The sequence below is a fragment of the Lagopus muta genome, chromosome 5 (assembly GCF_023343835.1).
Source record: "Lagopus muta isolate bLagMut1 chromosome 5, bLagMut1 primary, whole genome shotgun sequence".
Lineage (NCBI taxonomy): Eukaryota > Metazoa > Chordata > Aves > Galliformes > Phasianidae > Lagopus > Lagopus muta.
Window position 1 is genome coordinate 25,952,715 of NC_064437.1, and position 14,226 is coordinate 25,966,940.

A 14,226-nucleotide genomic window follows, 5' to 3' on the forward strand; every position below is an offset into this window, starting at 1 on the left:
GCTCAAATTTCAGACATTTATGGTGGATCTGCACCTGTTAAGAACTGAGAAATGGAGGAATTGCAGCCACACAGTGTTATTTAAACCAGTGCTGTGTGTAAATGGACCTGCCTGTGTGGGACCAACAGAGAGATGCTGGGTCAGCCAGGCATCGTGCAGTGCCTTCAGATCAGACTGGGACAAAAAAAAAAATCATTCACAGGCATATAGGAGATGTTGTATGTACAAATTTCAGGACTTAAAAGCTTATTTAACTTTATTTACACAAAAAAAGTCTGTGTGTATACTGAGATTCACTGGGTAAAGCACTTGAGATACATAGCAAATAGCACTACAGAGACCTACTGGGAGGTACCAAACTATCCAAGAGATCGTCACACTTCAGTGACAAGTAAATGAATAAAATGAACTTGAGAAGCTCCATTTGATTTTCTGGAGAAAAGGATAAATCTGATGTTAGCAGAAATGAGCTCTCTAATTGTTTGCTTAAATATTCTTTTCCTCAACATTTTGTCTTATAACTGGTGCAGAAGTCATTTAGTCAACACTACAGACTTCAAATTAAAATTGAAATAAGCCTTGAAATTGAAGAATAGAACAGGCCGCTCTGAGATTCATCTTTTCCTCCAAATGCCAAAGTGCTCTTGCTAGGATTTTTTGCTGTATTCCTACGAGTTGAATCTGCTTCAACATCAGTTTTCAAAGCTGCAGTTTTTTCTGGTAGTTTGACTTAATGGAATTACTTATTAGAATGACATCTTCTCTAGTGCCTCAGTGTTTTACCTCCTTTTCAAACTGCTTTTATTTGGGTATGGTATGCATTTAGACTTAAACAACATGGAGTACTTTTTCCCATACAAACTGGTGAAAATTGTTGTGTCGCTTAGGAAAAAATCTGCAACCTACAAATGCAGTGTGATCTGTTTTCTAGAAGGCTCCATGTCATAGTAGCTGAACGTGTGAAGATTGTACATGTTTTGTAAGAGGAGAGTTTCAGAATGCTTGGGCTAGATGGAAAGGAGCTTGTCTAACGAGGAACTTTTAGCCACTTGCATCTCAAGCTGGTGACAAAAGGAAAGGCTGTAGATGTATGTACAAATCCAGTTATCCTTCCTTCATGGGTCATTTCATTGTCTGTCTGTCTAGATTGCCTCTTTTCCATACTGGACACCTATGTATCGTCATGTACTTTTTCCATACTTATTTCCTCATCTGCATTATCTACAGTACCTTCAGGATTTTGATTGAAGCACTCCTATCTGAAGCTTGAGTATTAGTGATTATGACAATATATTTAATAGTTATCATCTCTTCCACCAAGACTGGAATCTACTTTGATGGCCATTTAGGTGATGAGTCAAATCACCAACTCCCAAACCAAGGAGGAGGAGGATTTTGTCTCCTCAGGCTAGTCAGCCACCATATAGTGCTGGGCCCACATCAGGTTTGACTGAAATTTGACAAACCTATGTCCTCAGTTGTGCATTGTAATGTCTATTGGAGCAGCATGCTCTTTTCCTAGAGCCACTTTGGTTGATGTGAAGCTTGTTTGGTTTGGTTGTTTGGTTCTTCTGTGATATTTGCTGATGCAACAGAAACCCTAACGCTGTTGCTCCATAGACATACTCATAAAATCTTAGGGATCCTTTTCATATCTATCTTTCAAAATGTCTCAGGCCCTTACCTGCATGAACTTGTTGTCTTGGAGCTTGTGGTCTCTGTGAGCCTGACTACCACCTCCATCACTGCTCTATGACTTGCGGTGCTTTGAGGCAATCAGTAACAAGATCTTTGGTTTGCACTAAGGTCAAATGTTGTGTGCAGCAAGTATCTTGAATCAGGAGGGATCTGCTCAGCAAATGAGGTGGTACTGATGGCTGTGATGGATGTAGCCAGCAGTCTTTATATAAATTAGACTTCTGGTGCTCCTGAGACAGTTCAGATCTTCAGACTTGTATCTAAATGGCAGTGTGGATTGGGGCACTTCTTACTATTAAATGATTTCACATATTCTGGGTGTCGTAAAAGTCATTTATGGACATTGAAGCATGTACGTTAGTGGATGTAGTCATACATGCTCACTGTCAAGAAGAAGAGTTGGATCAAGAGTCTGAACAGTAGCTTTTCTACAGGTCTGCTATTGTCTTCATTAGTTTTGTTTTGATACATCTGCCTTATCTGTACTGAATCTTTTGGGTTTTTTTCCAGCAATCTGGTAGATGAAAAACTTTGAATTGCATACAGACCTTCTATTCCTTGCTCCTATGAGAGATCTCTGCAGTTCTTTAAAGCCATAAAGGTCATAGTTTCAAAGGAGTTCAAGAGAAATCTGTTTTGCTCCCCTTCCCACCTCAGCTCTTTTCCTCAACAGATTAAGATCTCTAATGCTTTAGGTCTCCTCCTTCTCTCCTTAATATGATACAAGTTACTTAGTGGAGGCTTTATGGTCTGCTGTGTCAAAAGCTTTCGACAAGTCAATAAAAAATGTCCCTGGTGCATAAAGACCATTATCCATACCCTGGCAAATGTCGTCTGTAACTTCAAGCCATAGGGAATCCGTTGAATACAAAGGTTAAAAACCCTGTTGGCAGATCCCATCAAGGCTGCTGTTCCCTTTTTCTGTTCAGCAGAGGGAGATATAGATCTTCAGTGAAGTGCTAGTGTTGATATGTATTTAAAAATATATACATATATGCATTTGCTAGAGATTACAGTCACTGGCTGAAGCAGGATGTCGCCTTCCCTGCAAAGCTCTGTGAGAATATATCAGATGCTAACCTGTAGCCCACTGCTGTCACCTCCTTGAGCCTTTCCTTGGAAGAGTGTTTATGGAGCTGTTGGTTTTGCCAGGCATGAGACTGAATCTACCAGTTGTGCTCCATATGACTGCAGCTCCCTTGAATTCGGTTTGCATGGGGTGAACCTTTCCCATATTGCTTTCTGCGTCATCCAATCTGCCCTACAGAAGACTGCTAGACATTTCCTTCTTCTCAGAGCTGCATTCTGCCTTTGTTTATGTGGAGATCTAGGCTGGATTTCTGTGTTGAATTCTTTAAATATGATGAGCAGTTGCCTCCAACAGTAGTCTTTATTACAGCGTGAGAAAATGAGATTGAGTTGTCAGAATGCAGTCATTCCCAAATTCCTGTGTGCCTTCCTCTGCTTTAGAAACTCCCCGTTAACAGCCCTACTAACATCACTGCTATGTGGCTTACTTAACAGATACATTTCAGATTTTGCCACCAGCAAAATAAATCATAGAGACCTTGCTTACTGTTGCGTCGTCTTCCGAACCAGGATGTAAGGGAAGAGAACATCAGGGAGTTTGAACCCACTGGGAAAAATCTATTGAGTGCTTTTCCAACCCTGGGCCGTTGGTGGGTGGCTTTAAATGCTTGTGATGTGTATGAGCTCCCTGGGAGTGCTGTACAGAGGTGTTTGAGACCACTTGTCTAGACAGAACTCTGAGAGCAAACATGAATGAAGCACTGCATCCGAAATCACGTCAGGCAACCGCATGAAATACAAAATAAGGACGTTGTTCCAGTTGGCTGCTGCAGAGCAGGGCACTGCACCTTGAATACATTGCTGAGATCACCTCCCCCAGGGCAAAAGAAAATGGGTAACCAGGAAAACTGTTCTTTTCTTTTAAAAAGAAGAGGTAAAGCAAATGCTTCAAATGGGTAGTTTTGTTTTAGTTACGTAAACAGAGTACTTGTGACTTCTGCAGCAGAACGTTGTGAATATGAAGCTATAGCTAGCAAACATTGTAATTGTGCGTGTAACACTGATGTACTGGGATAGAATTTTCTTTGATTGTGAGTTCTTTTGAAGGGAAGCTATGGACAGGAAAAATAAGCATCAGTCATCACAGCCTGTGCTGTGATGATCTTCCAGCAGGGAAATGCTGGGATGGAATGGTTTTATCTCTGTTCTCTCCTTGCCATGTGATTTGTCATGCTGCAAGTGCAGAACGCTGCATTCTTCAGCAAAATGCTCTGGATTGTTTTGTCTGCCAAAGGTTCTTTGCTTCAAACTGTATCAAACCCATATTTAATCTCTTCGCTTGCAGTAAAGGAAATAGTTTGTAAAGAGGGCACTGGTGTCAACTCACTGCTGTTGATATTGTCTAATTTCTTCAGAAAATCTTGTGTTAATTTTTGTTTCAGGGCTTTGTTTTCTTGAATTCAAGTCCACTTTTGCTTCATGTGTTGCTGTCTTCTCTCTTTTTCCCAAAGCATCTATTTTCTTTATGTAGTAGAAACTATTATGTTGTCTTTTCTCCCTGCAATGGCTTGTGATAGGCTAAAGCCTGTGTTGATCCTAGTCCATTCTGGTTTTATTCTATAGAGAGAAATCAATCTTTTGTAGAGCTTCTTTGGCTGGAAGGCTTCCTCACCATTCTTTCTTGAAAGCTGAAACTGCATCCTTCCTTTCTATTGCTGTAGCAAAGACCCATTTTTTTTTTCCCCATACTCTCTTATACCCTGGAAAAGACCAGTCTTCACATTCCTTAGTGCATTGGATTGTTCTCAGAGTTGGAGCACTGAACCCTCCTATGTCTCCAGCCTTCTCTGGAGTGAGACCCACAGATGGATGCTCAGACTCCAGTCTACCTCTCTGTTGTAAAGGAAGCTAACTTTCCATCTGGTTATTTTTTCTGAGCAAAGCTACCTCACTCCCTTAAAGACCTCAAAGTGCTGTTGTTTGGTATTACAGACTGTGCAAAAGTTCAGGTTCTGTAGTTCCTCATTTTCCTTTTTTCTTTTTTTTTTTAACTAGTAAGAATAAAGTTAATTGCACGTGAACAAAGGTTGCATGGCAGCACCTTGCGCCACCTCCAGTATGTGGGAGTAAGTAGACAAAATGTGAAAGATCTAAGAAGCCAGGATAATAATAACAGTTTAAGCAAGTTTGGATCTTAAAAAAAAAAAAAAAGATTCTCCCTTATCCTTTGACATAAGAGTTCTTTTCAAGGTAGCCAAGATGATGGAAGAATTTGCAGTTTCACCACCTTTGAGATGCCCAGAGCTGAACTGAGTGGGACTGTGGGCGCAGCTATTGGACCTGACCTGACCTGAAACTGACTTAGCAGGTGGTTCTGATCGAAGCAAAAAGTAGAATCTATTGGAAGAAACCTCTGGAATCCATTCTGCATTATTCTGCAACTTTGAGGGCCCTTGAGCAAAATAAATAAAAAACAGATTTAAACAGAAATTGCTTTCTGCATAAGTATATAAAGATTAAGGTTCTGTTTTGACTTCATAATTAAATCCTGAGTTGTTTTTTGACCAGCCTTTGAAGAAATCACTGCTTTTTGGGGATGCACTGTTTCCTGGTGTGGACGCAGGTAGAAGATCTGCTGAGGAGGTTCCACTTTCTTCTTAATAGCTTTCAGGTTGCTCTGTAAGTGTGTAGCTTGTTTGATGGCTTTGAGGTCAAGTGAAGCACTGAGGCTTTTGTAAGTCTTCTCTCAAATTAAAGGAAATCTATTTTAAAGTATTTCATCTTCAAGGCTTGGGCACTGATAGCAGCTCTCTGTCTTATCTCAGATGTCTGAGAAAGAGCTACACTTTTATTTATCTGGCCCTTACTCAGCGTGCATGTTATGTGCACGGGTCCTTACAGAAAAGTCATGTAATGCAATATAGTACATCATATGACAGTGTACCTCAGTTGATGTGAGCTTATTTTAAAATCAGGATGTTGTCCCTTTTCATCTCCTTCCTCTTTCTCTGCACTAACAGAAGATAAGTTTTCAACAGGGAAGAATGAGGTTGTACTTAAGCCTCCTGATTCTGCTTCCATTTTTAGCCTAGCCAGAGCCTTTACCTCTGAGGATGCAAGTTTCCTTTTTTGTAGGACAGAATGTACTGAGCCTGGCAGAAAAAGAGACTTTTGGTTAACTCATCTTGATGGCAAAGTTCTGTTTTTTCTATTGCTTGTTTGTGTACAGTGAACAAAAATTCATTAAGGTGGCTTGCCCTTCTCTTCATGGCATAGCACTCATGGGAGTGATAACGTGTGCTCTTTCTCACTTAGACACTTGAAATACAAGGTTTTGTTTGGACCTCTGGGCTCGAATCAATGCAATGCATTGGGGCATGACTATGTGTTTCACTCTTTTCTTTGTGAGCAAGTTGCCTAGATGTAGTTCTGGGTAGCTTTGAAGGCCTTGTTCTATCCTTTCTGTGTGCTGAATGTTCTTGCTTACGCTTCATGTACAGAGGAGAAAGACTATTTTCTATGGGTAGATATTTAAATATAAATAGTGGGGTTTCATTGAACTCCCTTGATGTCTATTGAGCAATGGGTGCTTCCCTCAGGATTTCCAAAATCATTTTTTAACCACTGAAAGCAGAAATAGGATCAACCCCCCCCAAATCATGCCTCTCTTCCTTCACTTTTTTGTCTTTTTTGTGGTCTTTTTTGTGCCCTTTTGTTAGTTTTTTTTTTGTATTGGTTTTATTTGGATAACGTAACTGGAGGAGAGCAATTTTGCCCAGATTCAGATTAAACATTACAGGGCAAGTCGTATAAATACTTCCCTCCACTTCTCGATTGCATTTACATAAATATCTTTAATTTTTGTTGCCTATCATACAGATTTTCACTGTGGCAAAGGCCAGCAGCTTTGATCCAAACTTGACTATCACAGAGGCAAAAGAAACAGACAAATCTGAAGGAACTATCAACCACTGACATGAGATAATAGATAAACAGATAAGGCTGTTGTGAACAAAGAAGCAGAAGAGAAGTATGTTTGAGAGCTGCGTTCTAGCCTGGGCTTCTGTTCCAGTGGAACAGCTGCAGCACAAGGCATGCTGGACTGCAGGTTGGAGCTGGAGCATTGATACAGGAAGTGGATTTGATCCCTTGTTTATTTTTAAAAAAATAATAATAATTTGAAATGTGCTTGGATGACAAAGGGCCTCTCACAGACCTTAAGCAGCATCTGATTTGCTGCTTTCCAGCTTCGGTTTTGGATACTGGCATCTTCCTGCCTATGGCATCCATCTGACGTGCAGCAGTCAGCACCACTGGCATTCCCAGGCATGTAAGCCCTTGAAAAATGAGAACAACCTAAATTGCTTATGTTTTGAGTAGATCAATAACATAAATATTGAACAGCTGAGAAATATGCATTTCTGAATGAAGTAAGAAAAATGGTCTTCAGTTTGTCAGCAATTTGATTTTCTTGAGGAGAGCTACAGGACCTTTGCGTTGCAGCTCTTGGGGCTTTCTAGTCGCTACCTCTATTGCATACAAAGCTGTTGCATTGCAGGTAAGCTGTTGTTTTGCTGTCCTTGGCTTGATATTCCTTCTAGGAAGTGGTTCTCAGTCAGAAAAAAAAGCTTTGGAGGGCTGCGAGGTACTTGGAGCTGTAGGGTAGTTAATGCTGCTGGTGAAGGACGTGATGTGGAAGATGAATGTGGCTTGGAACTGCTGGTACCTGGAGAGTTGGATTGGTCTGTGCGTCACCGCCACTACGCACAGGTACTCAGAGAAACATTAGGGGGGAAAAAAATCTGCTGCCCTACGATGCTCTTTGCTAACCTTGATCTAAAGTTGCTCCTCAGTCTATTTTTAAGAGCTTTTCAATTGGTGATGTGAATTTAGAGCTTTCTGATAACAGCTGTCTTGTGAACTTTAGCAGCAAATCTCCCTAAGTGTAAGGAAAAGCATTTTTGGCAAAAAAACAGACTTTGCTCTCTTTTATTGTTGTTTAAACCACCGAAAATCCAAGAGCAATTACATCTTATAAAATTATGGAAGCTGCTGCCGGGTCCATTAGCAATTCCCAGCTCTCTTTGTGGAAGTATTTCCTGCACTGGTATAACCACATCATCACTTTGTTCATCTCACCCCCTCCTCAGTGCCAAAGCTGAGATGGAGATGCTCATCTCCTCGCCGTGTTCCAGCCATCCCATTGCCTTGCTAATTTACGAGCCGACCAGTGAGTGATGGCAGCCTCTGATGACACAGGCTGTCTTTCCTGGGTGGCTGGGACATCTCTGGAAAGTTTTGCTGGACTTGTCAGTGCTTGCAGCAGAAAGTCTGAATTCCTGATGAGTTGTCGCTGAGCGGCTGGAAGGTGAAAGCACTGCTTGGCTGGGGAAGTAAGCACTCCTGGAAGTGCTATTTAAAAACTCAGCTCTGGGGTCTGTGACCTCCTGGCAGTGGTAGCAGAGCTGAGCTGCCCTTTTTGCCTTCTGAGGCCATTTAAAAAATGCAGTAAAAACAGATACAACATGACCTGATAAATCTGAATTCAGGAGGAGCAGCAGCAGAATTCTGTCATGCTCAGTGTCTGCAATGACATTGAATTAGATGAGAATTGCTTTGGAGTGTTTAATTTGTTATGGTATGTATACATACTCCTCCCCATTATCTTGTGTATATTTCAATTAAGCCAGAACGCGGAAGCAGAAGTGAAGTTGGGAGCTGCTGCTGCTGCCTGAGGGTTACATGTGAGGCTTTTAGCTTTGGAAATTGAAATTGTTTTAAGTGAGCTTTTGGGTCAGGGGTGGGAACTGTAGAGTTTAACAAATAAAACTTGCTGGATGGTGGTTTTAATGCCCAACAAAACAAAGAAGTCAGAGCCACTAAGGTTGGAAAAGACCTGTGAGATCATCCAGTCCAACTGTCCACTTATCACCAAAAGGTCTTACTAGAGCTGTACACAACTGGCAGCGAAACAAACACTTGTGGCTTCTAGGGATGTGCAAACTTCTTAAAAAGTTGAAGGGTAATTGCCAAGCTTAGGAGCTGAGTCCCCTCAATGTCTATTCTTCTGACCACCAGCTGGCTCCTAGGACCTCATTGCTGAGCTGCACAGCACTCAGTGCTGCTGTGCCCTCATCCCAGTCCACCCCTAGGGGCTCCTACTGGGCTACCTGGGAGTTGTATTCCTCTCATTTAGCTTCGTTTTCAGGCTCTGCTCTTCCTCAGCAGATGGCATTTTTATCTTGTTTGCGGAAAGTCCATATGGCCTAAAAGAGAGAGTATCTCTTTAATTGTAAAACATGACCACCTGTTCTGGTTTTAATGAATGCAGCATGCGTTCGTCTTCACATAACTGCTTTAAAAATAGCTGCTTCGGTCGAATTAAAGAAAAAAAAAAAAACCCTCAATTGCGCGCCAACACTTGGGCTGCTGAAATAATCAATTAATAATTAAGTGGCTAATTTTAGAGCCCACTGGCCTTGCTTTTCCCCCGGCCCTGTGGTGATGAGAGCAGACAGTGATTGATTGCCCTGGTGCCATGGGGAGGCACGTTGTGCCGGGTGCCAGCGGACTTCCAGCTGCTTGTTGCCATATTTTGGAGGCGAGTGCATCTCCGCATCCCTTTGCTGCAATGGACCGCTGGTTCCTGCTGCAGCTCTTGCCTTTCCCCGTTGTCCAGATGCTTTGACACATTCTTATTCAGCCCATCCGCAGATCCCCCTTTCACTGTCACTCTCTGAAGGATAAAATCTGGTGATCCAGAGGCATCCTAATGACAGGCCAGCTGGAGAAGAGGCTGAAACTGGGAGCAAAAATAGGCTTGAAAGGCTTATCTACTAACTGGCTCCTAATGGGAAGCCCTGCTAGAATCATTTCTGCTCATTAAAATAACAATTGCCAGTTAACTGTTTCATAGCTCCAGGAGGTGTATGCTAGCCAGGTTAGCAAATGTGCCTGGTTTGAAGCAAGCTTTCAAAGAGATAGAGGGGAGCGAGATGCTCAGATTGTATGGAAGGAACGTTAACACTTAATCTAACTTCTCCTTGAAAGTCATCCCCTCTGTTGAGTGTGCATGGTACATCACCCTGTTGTGCTAAAGCTGATTAAATGCATGTATTTTAGGAAAGCTCTGGAATTTTGGTCAATAGCATCAGCCATTGAGGTTCCTGTTTTGGAGGTAGAAGGAACAGGAGCACATGAAGGAGTGTCTGAGAGTATGGCACTTCCCCATGTCCTGGTACTAGCAGGAAGGGACACAGCAGCTGCAGAGTTTGAGTCCAGTGGGGCGGCTTGGCCAGACCCTGCCTGCTTGAATCCTGGTGTGAGTGATGGAGGAGACTCAGTGTGTCTGCTTCTGCACTGCGAGAAGGAGAGGGGAGAGCTGGAAACGCAGCGGAGAGGCCACTAGACCTGTATTGATATGCAGTGAAATGAGGCACTTAAAGCAGAGAGGACAGCTTGCCTTCTTGCCACATCTGACTGCAGGTTCTGCCATAGGGCCCTGTCCCTGTGTCCTGCAATTAGTCCCTTAATATGGGTGAAAATCTGCCTCTGCTCCAGGAGCTGCTGTGGCCTGGCCTGATCAATGGGAATCCAGTTATCTCCCAAAGCACATGGAATGCTGAGACAGCCAGGCACTGTTTGTGAGACTGAGAGCCCTGCTTTGAAACCGTGCAAATACAGAAGTAGCTGCAGCTATTGGCATTTAAATTCATTTCTGGATAATCTTAGTGATAATCTTCCACTGGTGATGTGTTGTTTCAGCAGAAGGAAGATCAGGGCAGTGTTGAGTGATGTCTGAGTACCTTGAATTGCAGGGGTTAGAAGGTTGAGGGCAGTGGAGCTGAGTGGGGTCTGGACCACAGCGCGATGGGGAGCAGCTGAGGGAATGTGATGGGGCAGCGTGGAGAAGAGGAGCTCAGGGGAGACTTCACTGCTCCATGTAACTGCCTGAAAGGAGGCTGTGGTGAGGTGGGGGTCAGCCTCTGCTCCCAGAGTCTGCGACAGGATGAGAGGTGATGGCATCAAGGTGCACCAGGGGAGGTTCTGTTTGGATATTAGGGAAAATTTTTTCTCCAAAAGAGTGGTCGGGTTTTGGCATAGGCTGTGCAGGGAGGTGGTGGGGTCACTGTCCCTGGAGGTGTTCAAGAACTGTGGAGATGTGACATTGAGGGACATGGTTTAGTGGTATGGTTGAGATGGGTCAACGGTTAGACTAGATGCTCTTTTATAGGTCTTTTCCAACCTTAATGATTCTGTAATTCTAAGGGAGGCTTCCTGCTCTGCTTCCATGCACACGGTGTTGCCTGCCCTCCCTGGGTGTCCAGAGCAGCAGGAGATAATTAAATGAAGTTCAGCATTGACAATGGAAGGTCAGGGAGGGAGAAGCTGATTAACCTCATTAGGCTAGGAAGAGCAGTGGGTGGCCTTAGGGCTTGGATCTCATGGGGGCTTCTATTCTTGCTTTTCTTTTTCTGTTTTCCTGGGAATTGGCATTTAGTTGTGCAGGAAATAAAATGTATTGCTAATTTCGTCGCAATCCTTTTTATGTGGCTGTGGCACTGCAGCACATCTGTGAATTAAATCTAAAGAACTGAAATTTAGTCTCTGCTCTTTCACAAGCAGAAATGCTTATTCTCTCTTGATTGGTAATGAAGCCCAAGGAGAGAAGCAAAAACAAAAGTATAGAGGTTACCCATATAGGGTAAGCATAAGAAATTCAGCCCGTGTTTTCTGCCATTTCAGTAGCAGACAGGCTGAGTTCGTAGCCTAAGGTTCTTCAGCAGTTTTCCAAGAGGGGCCAGATTGAGGAAGGAGAGGGGTTGTGCCTTAGAAGTGGCAATTAGGCTGCCCAGGCACAATGCCAAGAAGGAAGGCAGGAGCGATGAGCATCCTTTTAGCTGCTGCCTTGCACGTGGGCTAAGGGGATTGTAGAATTGAGTTCTGGGGCCGTTGGAAGCAGCCTGTTTTAAACACTCCTTTCCTGTTGTGCAGATTGTTCACCCCAGTTGCAGCATGAAGTGAGATATAGCATAGGCAGCACTCTCACTGTGAGCTAATTACCTATGAGAGGTCCCATTCATCCTTCCCAGCTGATAAATATTACCTCTTCTTTCTCATTTCCAGATCACTGTGTCCACTATTATGATCTTCGCAACACTAAGCAACCCATCATGGTGTTCAAAGGGCATCGCAAGGCAGTCTCCTATGCAAAGTTTGTGAGTGGGGAGGAAATAGTCTCTGCGTAAGTATTTATTTTTATGTAGGGTAAGAACTTGGTAGCCCTTGGTTTCTGGCAGCTTTGCAAGGTGGCCAGTGTGGGTGGATGCGCACACTTGCTGTGCTTTTAGGAAGCGAATATTTGCTTTTTCAGGCAAAAATAGAAATTAATTCCTCGTGTTACTTGGCTCTGCTCTATATTATGGAGCTGAGAAGCTTGAGGAACGTGAAGACAAAGAAATTCAACTTCTGACCTTAAGCCCCCGCTTTGGTAAGTTGCAAGTCAATGGTCCTCCTCTAAAGAGCCTGTATGCTGAGGGTGCTCCTGACTAGAGCCCTGCTGCAGACAAGGCTGCTGGCAGCTTGAGAATAGTAATCTGCAGCAGAAGGGTGTCTGATGAGTAACAGAAGTGATTAAATAGTGTTGCTACAGCTGAAGAGGGCATTTAGCCACAGCGTGAAAGCAAATCAGGTGGAACCACCCCAAAACCAAATCTGGCTGCCTCCGTTCGAAGTAAGATTTCAGTCATGTAGGGGTGAGTATGTCTATCAGATGACATGTGGAAAGATTTGTAAGACTGGGTACGTGAACCAGAGATGAGTCCCTGTTAGACGATGGGTAAAAGGCAAATTACTTTTTGGAGGCTATGGGCTGCTAGAGGAATGTTAGGTGTTGTATGTGATTGTGTTGACATCAGGGGCAGTAGGAAGCAATCACAGGGTTAAATCTTGTCCTGGCTTGCTTCCTTGAGCTGAGTAGATGTCTGTCTATCGTAGTTCTCCCTGTGTTTTCTCACTGCTTGCTCTAGCAGCCTGGAGCTAAAGCAGAGCTTCTTGAGGCATACATCTGAGTATTCAGACTGCTGGTGAATTATGCTGATCTGAGCAGTGTGATGGAAGATTCCCCAGTGACTTCAAGTGCTGTTTATATTTAATCCGTTCCTCTTCTTATTTCCATCAGTGTTATAGCTCTTTGTAAGCGTGCAAATTCATACCTAGAACATAGATCAAATTAAATTGAATGCTTTGAACCAGATCTGTCTAAGAAGAAAGCGTTTACTAGAAGCATAAGGAGGCTGAGAATGTTTTACAGCCATGGGGTTCGGTGGGGTAGAACGTCCCTGTCCTATTTGAGCTGTCCAGTTGAGAGTGGATATCCTGAGCCCTAGGAGGAATATCAATAGAGCTGTTGGAATTGGACAGGCAGTAACAGGACGAGGCAGCTAACTCTAGGGTTCATCTATCTTTCTGTGTGAACAAAAGGAAGCATCAGAAAGAATAGATGTCTTAATTTTGCAAGCTGGGGTGTCAACAGTAGTGACTCCCAAAAGTCAAGCACCAATTCTTTTAAAGAAAAAAAATATTTCTATATTCAGATTCTTCAGATTTCTAGCTAAAGCTGTTTTATAGATTGCATTGATTTACTGTGCCCTGTAGAGTTAGGTTTTGACCTCGAGAATGTTCAGAACTGCCTGGTATTTAGCACAACACATCGATTACAGTGCTGATTTACAGAGAGGCAGATTTACTAGAGCAGCACATCCATGATATTTTTTGGAGAGGGTATGGAACCAGAAGAGCAGTGTCACAGCAGAAGGATCAATGGCCTGTTCCTATCCTTGTGGCACAGTGGCAGGTAACCATCATCTTGTATGGCACACTTGTCTTAAAGAGTGGAAAAATGGCTAGAGTGTGATAGAATATTGTTAACCTATTACTAATTGAATGCTTTTAATGTGAAGTGTTTTTATTTTAATGAAGATCTAGAATGTATGTTACTAAAACACGGAGGTTAAGTGCCTGTGTACGTAAGGTCGTCTTGATGGGTTAGCTAATAGCAGAAGCTGTCACAGGAACCTGACAGCTTGTAGACCAGGAATTATTCTTCTGCTTCACTCTGCCTTCTGAAATTTTTAGTTTCCAGGCAACTCTGAAGCTTTAAAATGTACCGTTTTAAAAATAATACTGCTATCCTAACAGCAAAGAAGGCAATGTCCTTGTACTTCTGGGCAATAAAAAAAAAGGCAAAAGGCAAAAACAAACAACAACAATGAAAAAAAACCAACAAATACAAAAAAAAAAAGCCAGAACAGTACTGTATATGTTTTTTCCTTTTCTTTGCATTGCTCTGATGATGAGTAGAAGGGAGAGTGAGCTGCAGTGTAGCTAGGGAAACTGAATGCTCTCTTTTAGGCCTCTCTGGTCAAGCCCTGGGACTAGGATAGCACTTCTGCTCAAGTCGCAGTGTTGGAGATACAGTGCATACCTTCGTCGAGATCC

The 14,226-nt window shown here is 42.9% G+C and overlaps 1 protein-coding gene across 3 annotated transcripts in view; it reads left to right on the forward strand.

The window, feature by feature from the left end:
- COP1 (COP1 E3 ubiquitin ligase) overlaps positions 1 to 14,226 on the forward strand; it is a 127,024-nt gene that overhangs the window by 79,605 nt on the left and 33,193 nt on the right. For all 3 annotated transcript variants that reach the window (XM_048944174.1, XM_048944176.1, XM_048944175.1), the window contains exon 16: positions 11,854 to 11,971. In XM_048944174.1, coding sequence (XP_048800131.1) covers positions 11,854 to 11,971 — 118 coding nt within the window. The remainder of the gene's footprint in view (positions 1 to 11,853; positions 11,972 to 14,226) is intronic.